This window comes from Mytilus edulis, chromosome 3, assembly GCF_963676685.1.
Source record: "Mytilus edulis chromosome 3, xbMytEdul2.2, whole genome shotgun sequence".
In the NCBI taxonomy this organism is placed as follows: Eukaryota; Metazoa; Mollusca; class Bivalvia; order Mytilida; family Mytilidae; genus Mytilus; species Mytilus edulis.
The window spans coordinates 84,654,715-84,667,174 of record NC_092346.1 but is presented as its reverse complement, the minus strand read 5'-3'; the positions used below and the strand labels follow the sequence as shown (position 1 = coordinate 84,667,174).

Below are 12,460 nucleotides of genomic sequence, written 5' to 3'. Positions count from 1 at the left end.
TGTGTTTAAATTTCATTGATTTCTATTTACTTAAACTAATGTTATTGTGCGAAAACCAAGAATAATGCTTATTTGGGCCCTTTTTTGGCCCCTAATTCCTAAACTGTTGAGACCAAAACTCCCAAAATCAATCCCAACCGTTCTTTTGTGGTCATAAACCTTGTGTCAAAATTTCATAGATTTCTATTAACTTAAACTAAAGTTATAGTGCGAAAACCAAGAAAATGCTTATTTGGGCCCTTTTTGGCCCCTAATTCCTAAAATGTTGGGACCAAAACTCCCAAAATCAATACCAACCTTCCTTTTGTGGTCATAAACCTTGTGTTAAAATTTCATAGATTTCCATTCACTTTTACTAAAGTTAGAGTGCGAAAACTAAAAGTATTCGGACGGCGGACGACGACGACGACGACGACGACGAAGACGACGCCGACGCCAACGTGATAGCAATATACGACGAAAATTTTTTCAAAATTTGCGGTCGTATAAAAACCTTCTTTTTAGATTCACACAAAATTGGTCATTTTTTTAATCTATAGCAAGGTTTCCAGAGTTTTTTTGGGTTTTTTTTATTATTTTTGCCACCACATTCACTACAAGGTTTTGTTTGTCAATTGATTTTACCTTTAGCTTTAATATTTGATAATCCAGACCAAATAAAAAACTAAACTTTTATTTTGTTTCAAGTTTGGTCACTTAGTAACAGCAAAACACTCAGAATATAAAATATGTCTATGTATGCTGAGACTTGATATTAGCATCATCAAGCCCACAGTTAATGACTTGGAGGTTAATTCAAAACCAGGGCTCATCCAATTATAACCTTTTGCCTGAACTCAAACCATTTTCAAAAGTGTCAATTTCTACCAGCTCTTTCAAAGTTCAGCATTTTTAAAGTTTTTATCCGACCTCAAGGTAACATAAATCACTTTTAGTTATCCCTGCATGCTGCATAGTATCAAAAATAATAATAAATTATAATTTGCCATTTAAAACCTTTATCCTTATATTTCTGTATTTTCATAATGTCACTGGTTTAATGTGAGTAGTCTTCTCCAATGGAATTAATTCCTATGAATTTACAATGAAACTGAGATTATTTGTTATAGTTCTGATGTCATTCATTCTGTTTATGATGAGCTATTTTAAACTTTCTATATGTTGTCTATCTGTTTTGACTTTATTGATAGATAGTTATAGATTTCAAGTCATTATCTGCATAGAGATTTGTGTAGTACATGTAACACCAGCTTGCAGTGCTCCTATTCAAAATGTGAGGAATTTAAACAGGAAAATTGTTGCAATATCTATTTCTTGTGGTTACATATACATGAATGAAGAAGCGTTATGTCCTTGGTGTTAAGATTCAAATTAATTTTATAAAAATAATAATTACCTAATATGTATATAATATGAGCTTTAATAATTTATAAAGTACATTTTTTCTTCTTTTCCTTTTGAATTTGTAAATTTCATCTTATACCCTATGACTTAGAAGGTCTATATCTATATAACATGTTACATGTATCAAAGCTGTTATGTAATAATAATGATGATCGATGATGATGACAATACAGCAGCATACAAAGTATTCTTTACTGAAGCGGTCAAATTATTCGAAAAGTTTGTTTTAAGCTAATGTACAATAAAGGATGCTTAACTCCTTGACTTAATAAAACAAGTAATATAAATTATAAAAATATTTTAATACGCTCTTACCGAGATTATATAACCTTTTTGTGTTCATGCAGCAAACACCAATCAATCAATTTAATTCTCTAAAGTCATATTAAAATGTGTCAATGGGAAACAAATGCCCCGCTTGCATATCATGTAAAATTATAAAGGGACATAAAAATGACATACGGAAAAAGTGACAAACTTGAGGTAGAAACCTAGAATCAGTTTCTTCTACCAATAAAATAAAATTTTAGACATGAACAAGACTAAAATGGTAAATCTAATATTGACTGATTATCTTTTAAAAAAAAAATCAATTTGAACTTCCTTTAATTTAGGTCAATTTATAGACAAATATGTCACTTTTCCCTGTAATCAGTTATATTAGTATCAAGAATTATACCAGTCAGACTACTGGTCCCTCACTGTAAATTGTCTTACAATATCAGATGTAAATTATATAGTCAGCTCCTAGCTACATGTAAGTGAAATACATGAATCATTAGGCTGTTGATGCAGGAATCAATAAGGTGTAGTCATACAATTAAACAACTCTGGGAAAGTAATTAGCCAGATAGGTGGACTAATTCTAATAGATAACATACAATTATCAATGTACTAATCATTTGTAATGATGAAGGCTGTTGACATGAAAACATATACGACTTTAATCTCTTCCGTAAGACACTGGCAGCAACATACATGATCATAAGGCCACACCAATTTAATTTCTTGTTCTACGGATTTTTGGACTTCAAAATTTGGGGCGAGCGAGCGATTTGAAAATTTAAATAAAAAAATATTTAATTTGCAAATTTTTGAGGCGAAGTTTGAAAAGTAGAGGCGAGCGATTATAATTTTTTTTTGTAAACATAAAATAGTAGGTTTTGACAATATTAAAGCTTGATTTATCACTTGTACTTTGACATTTCTTTAATTTCTGAAGTATTTTTTCCCTGTTCACCAAGAAATAATTAAATCTGGTCTATGTATGACATGTATGTGTGACTGACAATGAGACAATTCTGCATCCAAGTCATAATCAGTTTGGGGAGAACCCCTTAATGTTATAAATATCCCTTTTACATGTTTTATGAGGGATCAATATAAGTTATAATATATTTGTTTGTACAAAAGGGCTCATATTTTCTCAAAGAACTATATATCTATCTGGTATAAAATGGTCAAAACATGTCCAAGAATTTTGAATTATTCCTGGACTTTAACCATGTTAACACATTTACTTTAACAGTTTAATATTATTCAAAATAAGTGGACCACTCTTTTAGAAAAAGTTGTTTAAAATATGATGTAATTCTCCTCTTTTTGGGTACAAAATTCTAAGTTTTCAAAGGTTTTGTATAGAAGAACTATACAAATCCTTGGTATTTCTATTTTCTTTTCTACATCAGTAAAATGACCCCTTGTCCATGTTGTCTGAGGGAGGGTTGTTCTCAACCTGATATAAATAACAAACACAGGTCAAAGTACGGACTTTTACACAGGGCTTTGATACAGACCAAACAGCAGGCTATAAAGGACCCAAAATTATTCGCGTACACAATTCGAACAGGAAAACCAACGATCTAATTTATATATCATGTACATCCAAACAGGAAAAATTATACCAATGAACAACATTACCAAACGATAACTGCTGAACGACAGGCCTCTCAATCAATCAGGACAGGTGCATAAACATGCAGAGGCTATGGATAGTTTTGTTTCGCCAGCATACAATATAATTGCAGTTGAAGGCAAATCCTTCAGAAGTTCTTTGTACTTTATTCTAACAACTAACATGTTTTGATAGGGAATATAAGTAAGGGGGAAAGTACCAATTTTTTGTTCTTTACTCCGGTATTTCCGCTGATATAGATTTATATCGGAGATACAAATCCTTGATCGGAGCACTCCCGCTTTGGATAAGTAGGTTTCATGCTGAAACAAATATTCTCACAGATATTTACTAAGTGTGCTGGGGTGCTTTTATGTTTAAAATCGTTATATACAGGTTAGACTGTGATTTTAAAAACAAATGTAACAGTTGATATCTTTTTATAATGTTTACAAACAAGAGTGCACATGCTGAAATGTCTCGCCTTCTATACTAATCATTGATATTATGTTGATAGTCCTAAGTATAAAGCTAAGCTTTAATACAACTGTCACATAAACTTAACATTAACCAAGATAACTAAACAAAGACCAAGGAACCTTGAAAATGAGGTCAAGGTCAGATGAACCATGCCAGGCAGACATGTACAGCTAACAATGCTTCTATACAACATATATAGTTGACTTATTACTTATAGTTTAAGAAAAATAGACCAAAACACAAAAACTTAACACTGTGCAATGAACCGTGAAAATGAGGTCACGGTCAAATAAAACTTGCGCAACTGACATAAAGATCATAAAATATTTCCATACACCAAATATAGATGACCTATGGCATATAGTATTAGATAAAAAGACCAAAACTCAAAAACTTAACTTTGACCACTGAACCATGAAAATGAGGTCAAGGTCACATGACATCTGTCCGCTAGATAGGTACACCTTAAAATCATTCCATACAACAAATATAGTAGACCTATTGCATATAGCATGAGAAAAACAGACCAAAACACAAAAATTTAACTATAACCACTGAACCATAAAAATGAGGTCAAGGTCAGATGACACCTGCCAGTTGGACATGTACACCTTACAGTCCTTCCATACACCGAATATACTAGCCCTATTGCTTGTAGTATCTGAGATATGGACTTGACCACCAAAACTTAACCTTGATCTGATCCATGAAATGAGGTCGAGGTCAAGTGAAAACTGTCTGACAGACATGAGGACCTTTCAAGGTACGCACATATCAAATATAGTTATCCTATTACTTATAATAAGAGAGAATTCAACATTACAAAAAATCTGAACTTTTTTTCCAAGTGGTCACTGAACCATGAAAATGAGGTCAAGGACATTGGACATGTGACTGACGGAAACTTCGTAACATGAGGCATCTATATACAAAGTATGAAGCATCCAGGTCTTCCACCTTCTAAAATATAAAGCTTTTAAGAAGTTAGCTAACACCGCCGCCGCCGTAGCGGCCGCCGCCGTAGGATCACTATCCCTATGTCGAGCTTTCTGCAACAAAAGTTGCAGGCTCGACAAAAAAACGGTGCGGGAAATGGACTTGATTACATTTCCGGATGCGGGAAGCGGGAATATAAAAAAAATATAAAAATTCTGTTTTGAAAAAAATTGGTGCGGGCAGGTCCGTCGAACAAGGAATCAAATTGGTGTGGCCTAAAGCAGTTTCAATAACTTTCAAGAACCATAACTCCTGAACAGTAAATTGAAAATGGTCATTATAATGATTATTTACTTTGCCCTCCATTTTGATGTCAGTAACAACATATTAAAATTTTAAGATCTTTGGTTAAATGGTTCATGAGTAAATGCACAGATAACATTAGGCTGCCGCCTAATACCAACCTCCTGCAATACATCCCCAAAACAATAACCAATTTTGTTCTTCGAAAATTCAGTTAAAAATCAATAAACGTAAAAACATATATTTAAATCAAATATGCCAAAAATTTACTAAAATACATTTTAAGAATAATATCATTGGGATAAGGATAAGGTGCAGATGTAAATCATTGGTAGAAAAATGGTTCAACATTTAAGGAAATAAAAATTGATTGTGGGTAGAAAAGCCTTCAGCACATTAATGATTTGTGGGTAAAAAAAGTCATCTTGAACTGTCACTTATTGTGGTTAAAAAAAAACTTCAGCACAAAAAGAACTTACGACTGATTTATGGACAGAAAAGACTTCAGCACTGACAATTGATTGTGGTTAGATAAACTCTTCAGCACATAAAGAACTTACGACTGATTTATGGACAGAAAAGACTTCTGCACTGACAATTGATTGTGGTTAGATAAACTCTTCAGCACATAAAGAACTTACGACTGATTTATGGACAGAAAAGACTTCTGCACTGACAATTGATTGTGGTTAGATAAACTCTTCAGCACATAAAGAACTTACGACTGATTTATGGACAGAAAAGACTTCTGCACTGACAATTGATTGTGGTTAGATAAACTCTTCAGCACATAAAGAACTTACGACTGGTTTATGGACAGAAAAGACTTCTGCACTGACAATTGATTGTGGTTAGATAAACTCTTCAGCACATAAAGAACTTACGACTGGTTTATGGACAGAAAAGACTTCTGCACTGACAATTGATTGTGGTTAGATAAACTCTTCAGCACATAAAGAACTTACGACTGATTTGTGGGCAGAAAAGCCTTCAGCACTGACAATTGATTTGTTGGTATAAATTTAGAAAAAGCCTTTATGCACGGACAACTGATAGTGCATTAAATATGCCTTTTGCACAACTAATATTGTGGACCCGTAGAAAAATGCTTTAACAAGTTTAACTCTGCCACATTCTGTATGTTAATATCACAGTTCAGGAGCCTGTAATTCAGTGGTTGCCGTTTGTTGCTGTATATCATATTTGTATTTTGTTCATTGTTTTTACTTAACTCTGACATTTGTATTGTTTTACATGTTTGTCATTATTGGGCCGATTATAGATGACTACGATTGGTATCAGTAATAAAACTTTGACAATTCAGATGATCATGTTACTTACCGAATGTGCAAGTTTGTTTAGATTAAAGCCTAGCAATATTCCAAGTAATCTATACATTGTGCCCATTCGGACAACTAGAACCCTTAGCTTCTGCCGTGAGATTCAAGCTTGAACATGGATTATCCTCAACAAGAAGAACATTTGCATGTTAAAAGTCAATTCTTTTTCAAGTGTCTTTTCAAACTCTAATAATGCGCATATAATCAACAATGTGAGGAAATAAAATAAGTTCAAGTATTCTTTCAAATTCTGTTTACACCCTAAGGTGCCCATTCTTATTAAGTTTACCTGCTAAAATATCCTTTTCCCTATTCGGTTAACCTGCTAAAGCGCCCTTTTCCCTATTCGGTTTACCTGCTAAAGTGCCCTTTTAAATATTGATAGCTAGCATTTGAATGAACACTGACATACAACTGAACATGTCAACATGAATGTAAAAATCTCTTGTGTTCTTTGAAATTGAAAGCTTAACTCCACCAATTTATCCTATAATAAGTAATGGAAAGCCTGCAAACATGTTAACCCTACTAAATTCTTTTTGTGTTTGTCCATGCTGGGGCCTACTATAGCTTACTTTATATGATATGGGTTATGCTCATTATTGAAGTCAGTTCAGTGAGTTGTAGTTGTTTACACCTTTATCATCTCAGTCTGATGGACAGTTCACTCATTGGCAATCATACCAAATCTCTGTAGTTCTATATAAATCATGTGATTGCTATCCAAACTTCAAAGAAAATTAGTAAACAATTACTTAACAGAAATAACAAGAATGTGTCCATAGTACATGAATGCCCCACTCGCACTATCATCTTCCATGTTCAGTGGACTGTGAAATTGGGGTCAAAACTTTAATTTGGCATTTAAATTAGAAAGATCATATCATGGGGAACATGTGCATTAAGTTTCAAGTTGATTGGACTTCAACTTCATCAAAAATTACCTTGACCTAAAACTATAACCTCAAGTGGGACAGACGGAAGAACAAAGGGATGGACAGACAGACGGTCAGAGATCACAATTATTTTGTAGTGCATTTCTTTTAGAACATAAATGAAAATTAAAAAAATCCCAACTGCGCTTTCTCAATTAAATTTTTACAGTGTGTTGTACTTTTGGGACAAATCATATCAAAATTATAGAAAACTTCATCGGCTCTAACTCAAAATATGGACAATTTTATGTTTAGGGCGTCTTGAAATCTTTTGACAGCTTCCAAAGTGCTATTTTTAACCTTTTTCAGCTGGACCAAATCACTACTTTCCTTTAAAATTCTGGACCCAAATTTTTTTACAGTGTAATTTCACCCCCCTACTTGCAATTTGAGGCATAAAACATGGAGAAATAAATTTGGAAGGGGTATAAAAAACATTGGCAAGTAACCCACTGTCAACACTAGGGACTATAATCGTGAACAACGAAAATCAAGGGACGACAATTGTGGTCTAGGACCGAATGCACCGACCAGAAAACATAATGCCCCTCTACTATCGTAGGTGGTGCATAAAAATATTGGCTTATCCACTGAAACCTTACTGAGAATACAGTAACCAGGAAGTTGATCAATTAGTGTCAGTGTTGGGAACATGTTAATGATTTTTTTTAAAGACCTTCTCAAAAATCATAATATTTAGGCCAAATAAAAATATGTGTGGTTCCAGTAACCCTACCTTCCCTACTTTTTCGCCTCAAAATAGCCTACCCTAAAGATTTTATTGTCTTTTTTCATTAAGCACTAAGTCAGAATGTTGCTCCCATAGACTCAATGTAAAAAAAAAACATAAAATAAAAAAAAATCCCTACCTACCTACCCTAACTTCTTTTCAGATGTAACTGGAACCACACATACTTTTTTATTTGGTCTTATAAATGAATTTCTTTAAAACAAGCTTTCAATAAAGTACAAAATGTAATGAGAATGTAACATTTCTAAATGCGAATATATAAATGGCAAGCTCGTCGCCGCGAAAGGCTTTGCCGTCCCCAATTACTTGCCGCTTATTTTAGAAATTCAGCCTGCTTCTTCAAAAGTTAGTGACATCACTGTGCAAGCATAACTGATTATTCCTTTTCATTGATGCCAAAAAATGTTTGAAAAAAAATAATTGTACAATGAGTGTTGCAAAATATTAAACTTTTAGCTGCTTAATGGCAGACTTAAAATTTGCTCTCTAAAACTGTACATTAAAGCTGCAGATCAAATATTAATTTATTCCCTTACATTACAAACCAAGAACACTTTAACATATAGATTACTTCAGTTTTTGATTGACGGACAGATATAGCTGTTACTTGACCTTCTTCAGGTTTGGTTGACTCATATATAATAATACTATTTTGGAACATGCTTAAAGAAAAAAAATTCTTATCACAGTGATTTCAAGATACACTGAAGGAAGAGTTAGGGCCAGATCCTATATATTCATAAGGTTATATGAACGACTGGAAACACAGGACTTCTTTCAAATATTTTCATGAAAATATCAGTTGTTGAACACTTAATTATTTTATCACACAGAAATTTGGAAGCTGACAACAACTTCTGGGAAGCGGTTTGGTTCTGAAAATAGAGGACTGAGTTTATCATACAGAAATTTGGAAGCTGACAACAACTTCTGGGAAGCGTTTTGGTTTAAAGTTTTTTAATGCAGTATTTTCTGCTAACCCTATGTACCAACCAATGTCTATCAGAAGGGAAGAGGATTCTTGTAGTCTTTATGGATTCCTGGAATAATGGCAAGTTGACAGTCCAATAAATGCCTTCAGGATTATACAATTGACCTTTATACTGCTATTTTTCTGCCATTAATGGATGTCACATGTACAGTCATTCCTGTGAAATTTACTTTAAATAAAGATTTAAAAATAAGGTCGATAGTTGAGGCGAGATATTTTCTGTCGTCAAGAATTGCAGATTTCCAAATACAAATGTGTCTTGTCACTATTTGGAAATCTTCGCTGGTTGCCTACAGAAACTGCACACCTTGAACTATTGATGTCATACAACAATTACTTTTCCATCGTGGCGTCAGATATTTATGTATTATGATGCCGAAATTTTACGGGAACTTTTGTGGTGTCCAGTAACGGCAGACAAATAGCAATAAGATGTATAGGCTATAGCGATAAGGTCAGTGAACACAACTGATTTGCCAAAGCCTGTAGTTGATGTTATGTATACCTTTCAGCAATGGTAGTTTTTGCAATTCTCTGTTTTTTGTGACATTAAATCTTGATGAGTTTTGTCTTTTGTCCTTCTTTATGGTTGGTGGTCCAGTGAAATTCAGTTTGTTGATCTGTGCTGGTGGTGGATGTTCTGGTAGTTGAATCTTTGCCGGCTTCTTCTTGTTCTGAAAATGAAATATGTAGATTTGTTTCCTTTCACATAAATTTACATAGGACGATGGTTTAACTATGTGTGATGCATGTATAGGTTTAATAAAAGACAGGAAGAAACAATAATGTCATTATTTACAGTCGCCATGTTGAATTTCCATGTCAATATGGCGGCCATTCTTGGGCATTGACTTCGACAACACTGACGTAAAATATGATTCTCACCTCATTTTCAGCATTTTCAGAATTCTCTTTTGCACTACCTTTGGAGCTAGGCGTACTTTTCGTGACTGTCTGAAACGAAAAAGATTATAAAGTGTAAACAAAACAAATAAACAATGGTTTGTTTTCTCGTAAACCAACCGAGACGCAAATATCTTTATTTTTACAGGAAAAAAGTGAAAAAAGGCGTATGGTACAGGAACATAAATGCATTATGAATCGTTGTATGGTACTAACCTTCTCTTTTTTGGGCTTATTCCCCGGCATTTCTAGAAAACTCGTGTCCCCGGGTTAGATTTTAATGATGTATGGATTTTGCTTCGACACACAACAAGCTTAGTGATTGGTAAATTTTTATCACATGGAAAAATCCTATTTTTAGATATCTATCATGTGCAAATTTATACTTTCAAGTGCGCGAAAATTTAAATACGCTCAACCTCGAGCACTCTCAAAAAGTATTCGGGTTATTTTTTTTTGCGATCTCAATACTGATTAAATAGTATCGTCAACAGTTTATTCAAATCAGAGACATATATAAAAAGTAAAATCACAAAAAATACTGAACTCCGAGGAAAAATCAAAAAGGAAAGTCCCTAATAAACTCAGAAGCCCAAACACACCAAACGAATGAATAAAACTGTCATATTCCTGACTTGTACATGCACTTTCTTATTTAGAAATGGTGGATCAAACCTGGTTTTAACTTGAACTGCTAGCTAAACTTCTCACTTGTATGATAGTCGCATGAACTGAATTCCTATCATACTAACGGTTCAGTATCCTTATTTTTTTTAAAGACCACACTGAATACTGGAATCAAAATCACATATCGAGTGGACATGGCCGGGTACTTGTACATCCCAACAACAAAAAGACACTAGGTACAGATCTGAGAGTACTCGCAATTAACTGACAGCTAGTTCAAAGCCACTAACAACAAATAAAAAATCATGCATCTAAGACTAAATTATCAATCCGTACACATCCAACATCCAATGGATTTAGTGTAAAGACGTCATAAACAAACGATACAAGGCGGTAGTTTACTGCTTGACTTCTGTCCCCTTTTTGTAGATGGCTGTGATATTTGCTTGTCGCCAATCTTCAGGAACTTCTCTGTCATAGGACTGTTCAAAGATTTTTGTGAGGAATGGTGCAATTTCGCAGTGTGCTTCTTTCAAATTTCTAATTGGTATTTCATCTGGACCGTTTGCTTTTGTTAAGTCTAGGAGTTTAAACTGTTTCTCAACATATCCAGAAATCAACGCCACTTTGCTTATTTGAATATTATACTAAAGAAATCGGATACGGGTCACGGAAATTACATTCAAATGATAGGGAATTTTGAAAAAATGTTTGTTTTAATTTTAATTTAAGTGATAGACAGGTTGCCGGGGCAGAAAATGAATATACACAACAATATACACCATTTAAACGAAACATAATGACTGTTGTTGCAAAAATACAGGTTCCTGAGCTATTTTAAAAATCGAAGCGAGAGGCTTTTAACATTGCAGTGTAAAATACAGGCTAAAATGGCTGAAACGTCAAATTTGCAAACTTCGTGTTGAAAATTGGCTTACAAGGTCATTACAAAAACAGGTTGCCGGGGTGAAATATGAAACTTGAATTTCCAAAGAATAAGCAAGTCCAAACCTTGTATGTGTAGTCGTTGAACTCTAGGTTCCCACGTAAAATTAAAATGTCACTATTTCAAGAAGAATAAACTCACGAAAGCACGAAAAATTCACTAAATTTGCGTTCATTGTTTTGATTTTGACCGCCTGACAACTTTACGGAAATATCAAAGTGATTGTAAATAAGGACTCTGTGACGGGCAACTTATAATATCCGTGTTTTAAAGATTTTAATGATATCAAGCCTATCAAGCCAGTCCAGTTCAAAGTAGTATCACGTGGTACAATTCTCATTTACATATTATGAATATTAATTAGCAAAACCACTACTAATTTCTGGCTATGACCCCTTCCGGTCTGATATGTAACTTCCTGATGTTTAGAGTTGTACTGGTTCCAATGTTTGGCATGTTTTCGCTATCCTCTGTAGTGAAGACACTGTCATATTGAGTGTTCAATATTTCTGATTTACCTTTGCTGTCAATAATATGTTCTACAAGCATGAGCGATCGGTTTTTAATTAGATTGTACAAGGTTGTTCTGGAGGGGGGATATTCCCATTGTATCCTTTTTCCTTGATTTTATGTACTTCCAATTTTTGGGCCAAGGCTTGGTTTAGGGTTTTCTTTGTCCTCTTGATTTAGGATTTGTTTAACATAGTTGTCGTGGGCCTCGTTCATTGTCTTCTTGACAATGTCTCTCATCTGTTTGTACTTATTCCATTTTCTTTATGTTATGTTTTTAGCAGCATTGTATCTTCGCTGTCTGCGTCGTATCAGTCTTTTAATATGTGTGGAGATCCATGTTGTTTACTACCTATAGTTTTCTGTGGGATGAATTCTTTGGTTGCTTGTGGTATGATCTTTTTGACGTATGTCCAGTTGTCTTCTACGGTGTTTTCTTC

The 12,460-nt window shown here is 33.9% G+C and overlaps 1 protein-coding gene across 10 annotated transcripts in view; it reads right to left on the bottom strand.

Annotated features, from left to right (window-relative positions):
- The window catches only part of LOC139514583 (serine/threonine-protein phosphatase 2A 56 kDa regulatory subunit gamma isoform-like), a 46,045-nt gene extending 35,766 nt beyond the window's left edge, over positions 1-10,279 (bottom strand). For all 10 annotated transcript variants that reach the window (XM_071303976.1, XM_071303978.1, XM_071303979.1 and 7 more), the window contains exons 1-3: positions 10,154-10,279; positions 9,920-9,988; positions 9,540-9,708 (exon numbers count right to left, since the gene is read on the bottom strand). In XM_071303976.1, coding sequence (XP_071160077.1) covers positions 9,540-9,708; positions 9,920-9,988; positions 10,154-10,183 — 268 coding nt within the window. In that variant the 5' untranslated portion in view covers positions 10,184-10,279. The remainder of the gene's footprint in view (positions 1-9,539; positions 9,709-9,919; positions 9,989-10,153) is intronic.
- Positions 10,280-12,460: the final 2,181 nt, after the last annotated feature.